This window comes from Gadus chalcogrammus, chromosome 7 (assembly GCF_026213295.1).
Source record: "Gadus chalcogrammus isolate NIFS_2021 chromosome 7, NIFS_Gcha_1.0, whole genome shotgun sequence".
Taxonomy (NCBI): Eukaryota; Metazoa; Chordata; class Actinopteri; order Gadiformes; family Gadidae; genus Gadus; species Gadus chalcogrammus.
In genome coordinates, this window is record NC_079418.1 from 17,674,255 (window position 1) to 17,690,583 (window position 16,329).

Below are 16,329 nucleotides of genomic sequence, written 5' to 3' on the forward strand. Positions count from 1 at the left end.
TAACCATAATCTGGGCGTTGGGGAGGGCTGTATGTCCCAGCTAATGATCAGAGATGATGAATTGGAAAATGATCAACCTTTTCTCTACATTGTCATCAGGATCTTGGCAGGCCCCGATGTGTCACTTACACAGACCACAGCCTTGGGTAACTCAGGGCCCATGCCAGAATTCAAATTACTTTCTTTACCAAAGGCAATTTGACTAAATAACATCATATTAGTGTCTGAAAGTTACTACGTACTTTTGCTCCTATTGACAGAAATACATCTTTATTTGCTAGTCTCCGGTGGTTCCAGCACGTCGATATTTCACTCTTTCAGCTCCAGCTTTTCAGACTGTTTTACTTACTTCAATTCAGGTTTTCAGAGTATTTTTTCAGTATATTTTTCTTGAAATCAGACTAATTCAGTTTTCAACAGGCCGTAGTGGCTGTGAAACAGTTAAAGGTGTTGCTGGGGTGACAGTGATGTGTGTGTTTGTGCGTCAAGTAGAACTGTGGTGAGGTGTACCAGCTGCAGTGGCTCTCTTTCTCTCTATCTCCCTCTCTCTCTCTCTCTCTCTCTTTCTCTTTCTCCGTCGATCTGTCTCTCTCTCTTGCTCCCTCTCCCTCCCTCTCTCTAATCTACTAATTTTCAATAAACCAGACAAGGTGGAAGCTAGTGTTTGTTGCATTCTGCCGGCCCTGTGCACGCACGCCCACACACACACAAACACACACACACGTACACAAACACACTCTATCTCTCTCCCGGCAGACTGCCTGACAGACCTGAAATGGAACACCTGCACAAAACAACAACAACAAGAGAACAAGAAAATAGACTTTTGATAGTTGATAAACTATCAATGTAGTAGACACACACAAACACACACACTCATACACGCTCACATACACACACACACACACACACACACACACACACACACACACACACACACACACACACACACACACACACACACACACACACACACACACACACACACACACACACACACACACACACACACACACACACACAGTGACATCCACTTTAACCTCTCTTGATGAGAATGTAAAGAGGCCGTTAAGTTCCGTATGGAGGCAGATGAAAGAGACTGTCTTCACCTATACCAACACACTCACACACTCGGTACACGCACGTAAAAACCCTTCCTTGTCTTAGGTCAACAGGAGAGGAGATGACAAACCCAGAAGGAGGTAATCGCTGACTCTGCTGGTAAACACACTCTCGTGGTTTCATGCTCAGGAAGGCCTTTGTTTAAATTAAGCTGCTCGAAGGCAATGTGAACCAGAGTGAAAACCCAGAAAAGTTACATTTACTACGGCTTACACAGACTGAAAGGTCTGGAACCAGCGTAAAAATGTAACACCACATGAGTATTCGCTTTGGTCTTTTATTGTTTTTGAAAAAAGTACACTTATTCCTATTTTTACGTTTGGTATTGTGATGAAAAGCCTTTTGAAAACCCCTTCGGCAGGGAGTTTCCTGGGGAGTCAATACTATCACAAAGAAGTGTAACATGTACGTAATTATATGTTCTTGCACATATATATATATATATATATGTTTGTTTGTTTTGTCTTATGTCGACTGCCAGCTTAATGAAAAACTTTAGTCGGATTGACTAGGTGGATTCTATAAAAATATCTTAGGAAAATGAATATTTCCAGGAATGAAAAACATGTGGCCGTTGCATGTGTTTATGTGAATTTGGCCAAGAGTGATTTTGTAACAAATGAAAAATGGGTGGCTTTGGAGTGTGTGTGTATTTAATTGTGTTGCGGTAGCTGATTAACTGAGGTCTGGGAATGCGTACATCTGTTAAGTTCTTTAGTCAGCACCAGCTGAGGGTTGACCCTGCACAGACCCATGACTCACCTGCTGCACACACACACACACACACACACACACACACACACACACACACACACACACACACACACACACACACACACACACACACACACATACACACACACACACACACACACACACACACCACACACACACACACACACACACACACACACCTTGTAGCAGACAAATACTTCATGGAGCCTAATCCAAAGGTGGCACCTAGTCGCAACTTGTTCTATCCTCCTAGCATGCTGCTTAATTCTTGAGGAGATGCTCTAGGGAGGGCGATGCTCTGTAGTGTAGTACCACAGGTGGTTGACAGAGAGGGATGGCACTCTGTTTAACTGACGATCACCTACCAACAGCATGAATACGTGTGTGGTGTTTTGTCTGATTTATTCTGATTTCTGCCGGGTGTGTGTATGTGTTTTGCTTTAAAGTGCTTCTGTTTGGGAAAGCTCATGTGCGTGTGGAAAAAAATTGAGGGTGATCCAAGAAATGACATCAATCAAAACAAGCCAGACTTCCGCTGTCAACACCTGTCTTTATGTCTCCCAGCTCCCTTCCCCCTCCCGCCTGCCCCTCTACCGGAACATGAGGATAAGTGGATAAATAATTACAGGTGTAAACACCTCCGGGGCAAACGAACGTTGCTACTTCTTCTTCGTCGTCGTCGTCGTCGTCTCCTCCCTACTTCTGATATCCTTTTAAACGTTTCCATCCCTAAAAACGTTGATGTGTTTTCCCCCTCAGGGGCCGGTAAGCGTCACTTCAAAGCCGCGAGGGGAGGTGAGGGCCCTTCTTATCGTCATTTGTATTTTAATCGACTCGCCCCACCCAGACCCCCCGCCACGCAAACACCTCGCGGCCCCCCCACCTGACCCCCCCCCCCCCCCCCCCCCCCCCCCGCCGCCCCTCACAGCTACCACCTGTATCCACCCTGTCTCTCCTGGATGTGCTCCTCACTCTTGAAGTCTACCTGGTTCTACCTACTTGCTTTGCATACAATTCTTTACACTTGATTGGTTGCCGCTTTCCTCCTTTCATGCCTTCCGTTTTTTTATTAATTCTGTCCTTCCTTCCATCTTTCTCTCTTACTTTCCAATCCCTTTCTATTTCTCTTTCTCTTCCCCACTCCATCGCTCTTTCTACGCAGACATGAGCACCACATGAGGAACACTTCCTCTGCTAAACTGTCGAAAAACAAGACTTAAAAAAATGAATAAGTTACAATTCATCCCCCATGACGGTTTCTAAAGAAGATAATATTTGAAAGCCAAGCTAGCGAGGGAGGCCATGCCTGTGTTGTGAGTTTGCAGCAAATAAACCGACACAATAGTGCGCTCCCCATCGCTTGATTTGAAACAAGCCAGCGTGCCGACGTAACCTTTTGAATTGTGATACAATTAGTTTGAGAATCCACAGATTACATGACAACCTCATCCCTACGCCCGAGAACAACGCACAAAAACAAACAAGGACTTACAGTCCGATTCCCCTTGTTTGACTCATCCCGCCCGTTTCCCTCTGAGCGCCTGTACTACACTAATCTCCTACTTTCACCACAATAATCGTACACTACAGAGCAATAATCCCCCGCTAACCTAAAGATAATCTGGCACTTACACACAGCAATTGCATCTTAAGAGTCTGCCTCTCTCTATCGCTCTCTCTCTCTCCCTCTCTCTCCCTCTCTCTCCCTCTCTCTCCCTCTCTCTCTCTCTCTCTCTCTCCCTCTCTCTCTCTCTCTCTCTCTCTCTCTCTCTCTCTCTCTCTCTCCCTCTCTCTCTCTCTCCCTCTCTCTCTCTCTCTCTCTCTCTCTCTCTCTCCCTCTCTCTCTCTCTCTCTCTCTCCCCCTCTCTCTCTCTATCTCACTCTCTCTCTCTCTTCCCATCTCTTTGTTTACTGATGTATGACTGCATCTCCATCTTTGCTGTACTTCATGTGTAGCTTCATGAATACGCATATATTCCTCACATAGAGCAAACTTCATGACTAGAAGCACCGAAAAACGTCAGCTTCCAATCGCATTCTCAATGACTCAAGGAGGACCTTGGCCTGTCTATTCTTTCCGACAATGTTTACCAATAGTTGGTCCAAACTTCATCTCTTTCTCGAGGCCACTGAAGACTGCCGGGGTCCGGGGTTTATCGTGGCCCCTCAGAGGGGCACGGGGGCCTCTGGGCGGGGGCCCACCGCAGCCCTCATAGGGGCCAACGGAGCACAGAGGGATTAGGGCAGCATAAGCCACTGTCGCTGCCATTGTTTAGACAGCCCAAGCCGGTACAAGACACAACCCCCCCCCCCCCATCCAACCAGCACCACGCATCCCCTCATCCCACCAGCAACCCCCATCCAACCCCCCCCCCGTACCCCATCGGTCAACACCGCAACACAATGCACACGAGGAAGTGGCAAGATCCTGGTGGATATCCCTTTCTCCCTCGCACTGACGCACAATTCCCTTGATCTAGGGGATCAACGGTGTGTTATTAGGGGATTTGTGTGTGAGTGTGTGTGCATAGGAGGAGGGGAGGCTGGAGGGATCTTATTCAGTTGACTTTTGCCTTGACGTTCTTTCTAAACAGCTAAACTGGGAGCCCAGCAAGACCAACAAACTTCACATTTAAGGGAAAGGGTCCAGCTGATACGCTTGAAAGCAAACTTTAAGAGGCTGGCCATTATCATTTCATTCGAAAATAACACATTTGTTACGCTCTTTTCCGTTCAGACACATAAAGTTCATTCAAGACATAGTCAGAATTGAACCATTAAAAATGGTAATCGCTATAAAATAAACTATGGATGAAAACTCATGAATATAATATACTATTTAAAGAGTTCATAGAAACCATACATTGTTTGTATGGTCAATAACATGTCCATACAAACAATGTTAACCACACGCCAAAACATCCTCAATAGCCTTAAAATAAAGATAATAATAATAATAATAATAATTGTTATTATTTTGTTGTTATTATTTCTTTCTTTGTGTTAGTAGTTGTTGTAGCGCCTTATCATACAGCAAATCCCATACATTTCTCTCGAATCATTGCAGGAAGATATGATGAAGCGGCGAGAGGGTAGAGGAGACTCCACCACAGCCTCCCCATCACACGGCTACTCTTTCACAGCCTCTCCGGCACCACAAGACGCTACGCATCTGCATGCGGCCTGACATCCATGTATCTTCACATCAACCCTGTCTCCGTTACTACACAGAATGAAGTGCCAGCAAGTTGCCAAAGTTGGGTAAATAAAGTGAAATGATCTAATCTTATTTGCTTATAGCTTCAGAAACACAAAACATTGGTTGATATCTTCTTTCAGATTATGACATCTTGGGCCGCTCCTCAGATTAAAGCAGAAATCACTTTGGGCGTTTTCCAATATTTATGACAGTGCTGCATGGAACAATTATTTCATCAGTTGAAAAACTTGATTTGTTTTTGACATTAATTGATGACAGTGATGTAAATTGTGCAATGGCGCATTATCAAGAAATTATTGGATTAAATCAGCGAGTGTGTTGTTTTTCCACAGCTCATAGCTCACAGTGATGATAGCGATGATAACCAATGGGATTAGCCCATGCAGAGAAGTGGATCAGTAACATTTGGATATGATAAAAAAAGGTCAAAATGAACATAAAAACCAGCGTCACAGAGCTGACTTTCGGGCTCTCCTTTTTCTCGATAATTTATGTTCTTACTCCACACTTATATATTATATTTTCCTTTCTGTCATCTTGCCTCCACTGTCTGACTAACGTCTGCATGTTTTCCCTCCTATATATACCAGTGGTGGTATATGTACATTTAATGGCTATAATCATCCATGATTTGAGTGGTAGGGGATTTGAAATAATAAGGAGGTAGCTTCTTATACACCTATGAAGCATCTTGTGGTAATCAGCTTCCATGAAACACACACACATCTGTACACACACACACAAACAGACACACACACACACCCACACCCACACCCACACCCACACACACACACACACACACACACACACACACACACACACACACACACACACACACACACACACACACACACACGTTACAGCAGGCACTTTTTTTGACTTGCACAAACTCTGCACTACTGTACAGGCACAGACGGTCACAAGCCACGAACACACACACACACACAAACACTTATGTGTGCGTGTGCGGAGGAAACACGTGCACAGGAAACATTCACGAAAGCCTCGATACAGATACACACCCTGAGAAAAAAATCACAAATAACACACAGTCTGCAAGGCAAACTAGTGATAACTAGTGAGGACTCACATGCACAAAGTCACGTGGCTGAAAGTAACTCAAAACATCAACTCAACTACAATGACACGCTGATGCACTCTATTCGTAGGTGATCCTTTAGCTTCGGCGTCAACGCTCTAGGATTGCTTGTTCCTCAGTGGAATACATCTCCTTCGGACATTAACACACATTAGGGCTATAACGGCCTCCCCTTAGTAGTTTAATATCAAAAGGTGTGATGTGAAAATTGTTCATTCAGAAGAACTTGAAAGATGAGTTACCTAACAGAAAAAGCATCTTAAGAGTGGCAGCAGAGGCACAATAAGCTTTGCCTGACAATGTTTTCGTAAAGGGGCTCCCAGCGTGATCACATATACAGATAAAACCGTGGGGATGGGGCGCGGCAGAGGACAGCACGGAGGACCAGAGATGACATCGCATAGAGGGACACAAGGGGAGAGGTGGGTAGAAATCCATCACCCCCCACCCCTGTAAACAAAGATCTGCCTGTCTTGTAAACCCATACTTTTTACAGTTTTCCCATACATTGTGTCCAGTCCATCCCTCACACACAGTCACACACAAAGCGTCCAAACAGCCACTCCCCCACACATTAATCTCCAGGTTCTTTCATGTGGCAGGGGCATGCTGTAAGCTCTCTAGTTGGTGGGCTAATTACAAGGAAGGCTCTAACAACTGAATATTGTGTGGAGCCTCTCAGAACACCCAGGTAAGGAAAGTGCTCGTCTTCACCTGGCCCCGCCTACAACACTTAAGCACGCTCACAGACACACACTTACACATACACTAAAAATATATAGACAGGTAGACCCACACATATATACACACGCGGCACACATATACACATACGTGCGCACACACACACACACACACACACACACACACACACACACACACACACACACACACACACACACACACACACACACACACACACACACACACACACACACACACACACACACACACACACACACACACACACAAACAGCTACGTGTAAATACAGAGGCAGATAAACACGTGAACAGAAACACAGACATGATTGTAAGTTAACAAACATGTAGCCACACATGCACGTACAAATCTACAAACAACAAAGATGCACGTTAATTAAACACACAGGTTAAACACACAAGAATACTGGCAGAGCAAAGTTATATACACTTGTGTATATACACATTTGTAAACACGCATAGTATTACACACACAGACACACACATTTAACCACAGTAACACATATGGACTCCAGTCAGGGTTTGCTGACACCATCAGCTGGAGTCCTTGAGAGGAGAGGACAGGAGAGCTAGGAGGATATGAGTGATGTGGAGACACAGCGATACGCTAGACATGCCATTACACTTGTTCACTATGTTTGCCTGAGACAATGTGTTGTTGTTATCCAGGGATAACTACAGAGACATGGCGGATAATGTTAAGCGTAAATACAGGTTTACCGTTTTGCCGCAAACATCTTAGTTAGTCACATACCAAATAAAAACGCAGGCTTTGGGATTTAACAAAAACAAGGAACCTCTGGGATATAAGCAGGGTTGCATGCGTTGAAACATGCTAATTATATGGGCAGTGCGCATGCAAGTCCAGAGTTCCCCACCACACCTACCCCGTCCTCACACTCGTGCACACACACACACACGAACAAATGTGGAAACATTTAAAATTAGGTTTCCTAAAAATAAAGCGTGGTGGTTTGAAAATAAATAAAAAATAGTGATAGACAGATGTGATGATAATTTCATTCCTAGTGTAAAATAGAATTTGAAATGTTTATCTAAAGGGGGTTGGTGAACAAACTGTCCTTCAAACAGCTGTCCTCCAAAGAGGGATCTTGCTAAAGAAAAGATTCCCAATTTGTCCCAACGCACATTGCCTTCGGGCAATCTCAACAACTAACCCTGTTGTGAGGGACGCTCCTCAAAGTTAGGAGCGGGCAAGTGTGGAGCTGATATGACAAAATAATTTGATTGTAGTCCAAAAATAAAACGCAAAAACAAATTATGAATTCAAGCCTACTTCTGCAAAGTTGTTGGAGAAAGGTCAAAACAATAAATAATCAAAAACACACACACACACACACACACACACACACACACACACATGCACTCCACACACACACACACACACACACACACACACACACACACACACACACACACACACACACACACACACACACACACACACACACACACACACACACACACACACACACACACACACACACAAACACACACAAGCTTGACGGTCACATGTCCAGCAGTTAAATATAAAATAAATGAAGTTGGCATGGATAATCCTGACAGCCATTCAAACACAATTCAACCGATCACACGCCTCCCTCCTTAACGAATTATCTTTCTATGAAATAAAAAACCTGTGAGGTCTCATAAACACTGAACTTGTATTAACTGGGATATAAAATGGTCAAAGGAAAGATTTACAAGGCAATTACATTTTTGCAACATTTTTGTAAGCTTCAGTTACTATGTTTTCAGCCTCAATGTGAACAACACACAACAACAGACAACAATAACTTCCTTTCAGACTTGAAACGGCTCATTCCTCTATTTGACTTTGAAAATGGAAAGAAAACTGTTTTTCTCAAACTCAATATTTTTTTTAATTATTACTTCCAATTTGAATGTGATTGAAAACACTTGGTCGAGTCCCATTCAATCGGCATTGAATCAACGTGACCATGTCTTAATGAACCAATGATAGCAGATATAAACACACTCAAACCTTTCGACCATCAAAGTCTGGCAAGCACGGTGAAGGAGCAACAGTGGGGCAAATAATTGAATAACAAAACTTCCAAAGTGGACTACAGATTCAGACTTAATGTCTGAAGTCAACTTGAACTTTGGCCTCATGTGAAAATTCAAACTGTTTGGTCGGTGAGTGTCTGAGGGGCGGTTCACAAGGCCTCTGTGTTCATGTGTAGCTCCAGAATGACTTGTTTCAGTTCTGCTGAAGTGGAGTTATTGGAAACACGGTCAAAGCAGACCACTGAAGCTCCTCTCTAGCCCTAAACAGGGCTCGGCCGATCTCTGCATGCCAAACATCACAATGCCAACATATGATTTCTACTGACTTACAGAGTCTGGAGACCTCATAATGCCAGAGCAGAACTTCAACCTAGCCTATTTAACACACTTTTTTTTTTATGAAGCACAACATTTTCTATGAAACACGCTCAAAGACACAGTAAACAACAGCAACAACAAAAACCCACTCAACGCGAGCACCAACAAGCCACTTCCTACACAGGAAACACTGTATATTAACTCTATATTGACTTGTTGTGGACTTGGCTTGGGCTGTGCATGTGTGTGTGTGTGTGTGTATGTGTTTGTGTGTGTTGGCAGTAGAGTTTAAGTTACGCCGGAGACTTACAGATGGTGGCATGGAGCTGCTCTGCAGGTAGGGGTCTGGCAGCATGAGGAAGGGGTAGCCCGGGTAAGATGTCTTGTACATGCCGCCATCTTGTTGTTTTGTTACTGCAGAGAGACAGACACACACACACAATATTGATTTTACACATTATGCATTTATAACTTTTAAAGAAATGGTTTAGGTTTTAAACCTTGCAACCTGACAAACAATTTGAAGGAAAAAAATGTGCCATTTAAAAGGTTTTGAGTTTCAATTTTCAATTTAGAAACACAAGTTAACCTTAAAATACATTTTAAGGGGTAGGCCTAGTTATATCATTTTTATTTATGTCAAAGACACAAGAAAACAAACCTTTATTGCTTGAAAAATAGATAATGAAAAGAAAGAAAGAAATATAGTAGGACAATGCTTACACAAGTGTTTGCGTTTGAAACATATGTATGAAATCCCGTTTACCGAAATATCTGTGATGTAAAAAATGTTTTTCTCCCACGGCTCTGTCCATTACCATTGAAGGCTTTCACACTCGAGCGGAAGTGTCACTACAAACTTCTGTTTTAACAACAAGGCCTGCAGTCTCCCGTCGTCGACGTGTTAGTTTATCGCTCACACCACCATGGAGCCACAAGGGCTGCACTTTATAAAGCATCTGATCTGCTCCTTCCACTATAACCTGCTTATAACTCATGCGGACAGCAACTACAACACCCAGGGCCGGACACGGTCACCCAACAAAACCCTGCGCAGACTGGAGTATACCCACGCATGTCTACTGTAGAGAGTATCTCATGAAATCCCAAGTTATTGGGATTTGAAATAATCAGACTCAAACTTAAATAGGACTGAGCAAGTGCAACACTCGTGGTGAGTGATTAGTCAGTATATCGTGTGTAATATCATGACGCCAGAATCGGAGAAACTGAGAAACTTGAGGCTAATAAGCGGAGAATGAAGCGCTGTGCTTCAGTGCGTCCTCACCTCCATTGAGATGCTCTCTGTGTTTCTCCACGTAGCACCTCGGTTCGGGCTGCTGTCCCCGTCGGGCCACCTGGGAGGGACACACGGCACGACGCAAACCCGTTTAGTTCACCAAACTGTTTCCAACAAATATAACAACCTCATACGAGTGTTGTTCCCACATGAGAACAGCGTGTTTACTCATGGGACAGACAGACACGTTGTTTTCGCCACACACGCACACGCACACACACACACACACACACACACACACACACACACACACACACACACACACACACACACACACACACACACACACACACACACACACACACACACACACACACACACACACACACACACACACACACACACACACACACACACACACACACACACACACCGCTCTCCGCGGGACCTACCGCTGCGCCGGGACTCTGACTGATCTCGGACTCGTTGACCAGGGACGACTTGAGGTCCGCCAGGTCTCTCTCTGTGAACGCGTTCTCTTGAATCTTCTCCTCCTGCTCCCCTTCGTCCTTGAAAGCGATCATCTCATCGTTGGCTCCCATGTCGTCCCCGCCGCCGCTACTGAGCTGAGGCATTTTGCGGAGGAAAAAAAAATAACAAACTCAGAAAGAGAAGCGGTGGCGATCCTTTGATGTCTTCAGAGGAAACTTTCTATCAAATCTCAGTAGTTCGCGTCAGCTCCGAACCAGATAAAGTGCCGAACACAACCAAAAGTTTGCGCTTCTCTCTCCAACAGCCCCGTAAGTGGATAGAGGGCTAATGTTCCTCCACAGCAACAAACAGTGCATTTGAGCTCAAGACAAGTCGAGGAGTCCCGACTTCAAAGAACGCCGTCCGGGTGATTGACAGCTTGAATGACTCGTTGGGGGTTGTACGATTGTTTCAACAGAGCGCCCCGTTCTTAAAGAGACATCACCTCTGCGCCCCGCATTATTCATGACCTCTCTTTTACGCTTCATTTTTGGCTCTTTCTTTCTTGGTTCCTGATTAAACAAGACGATTTAGTTGTATTTCATATTAGCTCACATGTGGAAACTATCTTTGTTAGTGTCGAAAGTAAAAATGCAGCTTGGATTAGATTTATATTAGACCTAAGTATTTTTTTTATTAACCCAGGTTATTATAAATGGGTCATTACAGTTTACCTGTTTCGCCGATTTTAGCCCTACGACAATTCGCTGACCTGAGCAAAATCAAAACGTTTCAGTGGTGTTTTATTTTTTCTCTGGTTTAAGGAATTGTTTGATGATCTCGGAGTGTGACGTTAAGTTAGGGGCAAATAAGGGAAAAACAGTGTTAATAATTATCCTTTTCGATATAGTTTAATTAGTCGAAAAAGTAAAAATAGGCCTGGATGTTGATTTAATCTTTTGCAAAGTAAAATAGGTTTGAAACAGTTGATTGCATGAAATAACTGCCAAAATTTCCCAGCTTAGCACTTCAACACAGTTTCCCCTGGGAACTGGCAGGTTTTTTTAGTTCAATTCGTCCACAAAACATAATGTTGACTTATAGCGTAGCTATGGTGTTGTTCATGTCATTGTCCCACAAGACCAAGAAATAGTAGCCCTACAAATACTGTTGGTTTAAATCACAGGTGAAACAAATACAAATATGAACTGATACGGAAGACCCACAATGACACTTTGAAAGAAAAGTTATCTTTCTTGCCTTTTATTTAAAATGGCCTTCGTAAAAGACAGGTTATTTAACAGCTCACCTTCATCATATGCCATGTGACGACTAACTTCGGCTGAACACTTTTTATAGGAGAGACAGCTTTGAGTCAGACAATTTATGGATATTTTGCATTAAAACTCTCCATTTGCATCAATACCGAGGCGAAAGGCCCAGAGAGAAGAAAGTGAAATGTAGGACAATCTGGGAAAACATCAGAAGGCTTGGCGAGCTCATCAATAAAAGAGGCACACTATGTTTTGGGCTAGTTCTTACAACCCCCATATTTTGTAGTGATCTCCAAAACATGGTAGAAATATGCTGGTTGCAGAAAACAGTCATCGTGATTTGAGGGGCTATGAGGGGAAAAATAAACAAAATCAGGAAAATGAAGAAAAAAAACTGTTCAAAGTTGTAGACTTGCATTTCAGATGTGTTATCAAGTCTTGATGTATTTTTCCCAGTATACTTTCCAATGCATTTTTAATGTTGACACATAGCTAGCCCGATCTGCCTTTCAGAGATTCTTAATTGAGGAATATTTATACTCCTTCATGCTGTGACTTAATATTTGACTTAATCTCAGTCGGTTGCCTTGAATGAAAATGACGATTCACAGCTGGGAAATAGAATTAAATACAAACAGAAAATGGGTTCGGTATTTGCATAAAGCCGCATATTTATACAATATTGTCTATGCATATTAATGAAAAGATTAAAATGTGGGGTTTGTAATATATGCAAATCTAAATTATAAATGAGTTGTTTAAACTCCTTGTTTATTAGACTTGATTAAATATAGACAGCTGTTTTTCCAGAGAGATGTCGACGGTGGTGCTCGGGCCCTTGCTGTGTGTGTGTGTGTGTGTGTGTGTGTGTGTGTGTGTGTGTGTGTCTGTGTGTGTGTGTGCGCGCGTCCTGGCCTATGTGATGACGCTTGTTACACATGTTGGGTTCACCTGAGGCTGAAGAGGATGTGGGCCTTCCTTTCCTCCTTCTTTCCATTCAGTTACTGTCTCTCTCTCTCTCCCCCACCTCTCTCTCTCTTTCTCTCTCCCCATCGCTCGTTCTTCTTTATTTGTCAGATCCCAATTTAATTCTGAATAAGTCAATCTTATCTGCCTGTGTTTCAACACACACACACACACACACACACACACACACACACACACACACACACACACACACACACACACACACACACACACACACACACACACACACACACACACTCACACACACACACACACACACACACACACACACACACACACACACACACACACACACACACACACACACACACACACACACACACACACACACACTCTCTTATGTGATGACATCAGATTTCATGTGGGGTAGGAAATGCAAAATAAGAAGACATGATATACCCATATTTGAAAGAAAATATCTAGATCTTAGACAAAATGAAAATAATTACAATACCAAAATCTAAATATTTGAAACTTTCGTCTTCGATAGGATCATAACTTAGTTATCAACCAAATACAGCTTTTTTTTTTAAGGGAGTGCTTTTCCATTGCTCATTCACTGGCAAAGGAAATTTGCTTTTCTATAATGTAGCCTGGATTTTTTCTAACAGTACAAAAGATGAATCACGGTTGGTTACACAAAAAAAAGATTATATACTGTGCTTTCTAAATAAACATCAGGCACATTAAAGCTGCAGAGTAATTAAATCATGTCCTTTCATTGGGGTTAAGCCACATCCAAGCCAACAAGCCCTAACTGGAACCACTTGTGTGCTTTTTATTGGTAGTTCTGCTTCAATCAAAAACATGTTCGCCAGGGTAACTTCCAGCCAGCAATACACAACCCGAACAAATCTTTTCGTCAGGGTGATTTTTAACAAAACTGTAGCTGTATAGACAATCTTCTATGAACACCAAGTACTGAATTGATCCGCGCGCGCATCAAATGCTGCATAATGCAAAACGTTCTAGAAATGGTATCACATGGATTTGATCTTCATTACTAGAGGTTGGTATTGAGGCAGAGGCTTGGGCCAAAATATAGCATTTAATATCCACAATCCATCATTTTAGGTCTTATTAATGAAGTCATATTCCTTTCAAATTTGTATCAGTTCACATAGCAGTACTGTAGAATGGTTCAGACAGAGTTTGGAAACCGGGAAAGTAAATGAAGAAAAAGTAAGTGCTATTTTTAGCAATTTGCCTTTTATTTGTGTATGCCTTCCAAGCCATGGCTCTCTTGTTTATGCAAGGTTCTGAAACAGTAGGTGCTGTTCTTATTGTGTCGTTTTAAGGATTGCACATGGGGGCGATTTCAATTCATACCTAGAATTTCTTTTCATGTAAAAAATACATAGGTATCTGTTCATAAATAACATAAAAAAAACAAGATAATAATAAAATCCGATGAGGGGCTGATATATAGGACATTTTAATAACAGCTAAATGCCCCCCCCCAAAAAAACAGAGCTATAACTAAGAATGACGAAGTGAATGCATGTGTCCATATAATGACGGTTCTAGTTGTAGTCTGAATGCCTGCTCAGATCTCCAGTGAGTGCTTCTCCAGATGTATCAGAATGCATTCCCTGAGATGCCTCCTTATCAAACATGTATGACTTCACCACAGAGCTGCACCAGGCTTTTGGCGGAAGTCAACAAACTGAACGAGCAATGGAATGCTATCAGATTTTGTAATAAATCACGAGACATAATTTAAAGTGCAGTGTGAACAATGGTTTGGATTTGGTAGAGGTGGAATGTCATATTCATATGTAGGTTTTAATTAGTTTATAATCCCATGAAAATATGAATTGTTGTGTTTTTTTTTTACCTAAGAATGAGCCCTTTATATCTACAGAGAGAGCAGGTCCTCTTCCAGATGTTTCTACAGTAGCCCATCATCGATATCTAACTTGTAAACTATAGTGACTAAATAACTGCATACAGTTTCATAAATCTATCAAGTAAGGTCATCGCTTGACACGTGACTATTTGCTGTTGCAGACAATGTCGTCATGTTGGATGCACCTATTTGCACCTTACTGGCCAGTACAGAGCACCAAAGCTTCCCATGGTGGTTGGAAAGGAAGAGGTTGATTTACTGATCATTGAATCTGCAATCATGGATCTCAAGATATATGTAAACTTGTACTACTCTATTCCGCAAGTAAGTGAATAATTCATAATACATTTGACAATCGATATAATCACGTGATTTATATAATGGCCAAAAATGTCTTGGAATTATTCTAGCCCTCCAATTGTTTCCTAAACCAACCAGAACATCTCACATCCTCTTCAATGCCAGGGTCCATCTATTTTCTCCAGGTCCTTCTTCCTGGTCATGGTATTGATATAATCATTTACATGACATGTTAAACCTACAACATAGTGTTTACCTTTAGGTCCCAGACAGTTGCATTAGAATTGTATAACTGGTATAATGATGACCTAAAGTTGAATATTCGCCTCCTGTGAAATATATGGTTTAAAAAACTAGGGTTGAACAAGGATGCCCCCCCCGCCCCCCATTCCAAATACACCCAATTTATTACCAACAAGTACGGTGACATACTGCCTCAGCCCATAAATATGTGTAACCTTAAACTACTTTAGCCTTAACTGTGTTTCTATGATAGTGGCTCCACCTAAAATAGCACAACAGATAGCAACATCACATCCTGTGTTTGCTGCCGTGTCATTAAAGTGAGTTTAATGGAGACAGCTATTGTGTCTACAGTAATATTTTCAGTACAGCAGTGTTACAACTCCTGTGGTTACTCTGGAGCTGATCAGCTCTAATAGTATTTCTGTTGCTAAGTTTCCCTCACACAACCAGCTTAGTTTTGGTAATGCAAGGTAGCATGTTCAATGTTCGAAGGCATTGCCTAGGAAAGAATAGCATCAAATCTGTATAATATTGATGCTATTATGGTGAATCTTTTAGATATGTTTTCAATTAAACTAAGTTAAGTGATATTGGTTTATATTAAACTGCATAGAATCCCCCCTTTTCATAAAGTACTGCAAATGGGCGTACTGTGATATGGATTTATATTTTAAATGTTCAAATGTTCACTCAGTGTTA

General features: G+C 42.3%; 1 protein-coding gene across 7 annotated transcripts in view; it reads right to left on the minus strand.

The window, feature by feature from the left end:
* tcf7 (transcription factor 7) overlaps nt 1-11,386 on the minus strand; it is a 44,859-nt gene extending 33,473 nt beyond the window's left edge. For all 7 annotated transcript variants that reach the window (XM_056594605.1, XM_056594604.1, XM_056594603.1 and 4 more), the window contains exons 1-3: nt 10,956-11,386; nt 10,552-10,621; nt 9,574-9,677 (exon numbers count right to left, since the gene is read on the minus strand). In XM_056594605.1, the coding sequence (XP_056450580.1) occupies nt 9,574-9,677; nt 10,552-10,621; nt 10,956-11,138 (357 nt within the window). In that variant the 5' untranslated portion in view covers nt 11,139-11,386. The remainder of the gene's footprint in view (nt 1-9,573; nt 9,678-10,551; nt 10,622-10,955) is intronic.
* Nucleotides 11,387-16,329: the final 4,943 nt, after the last annotated feature.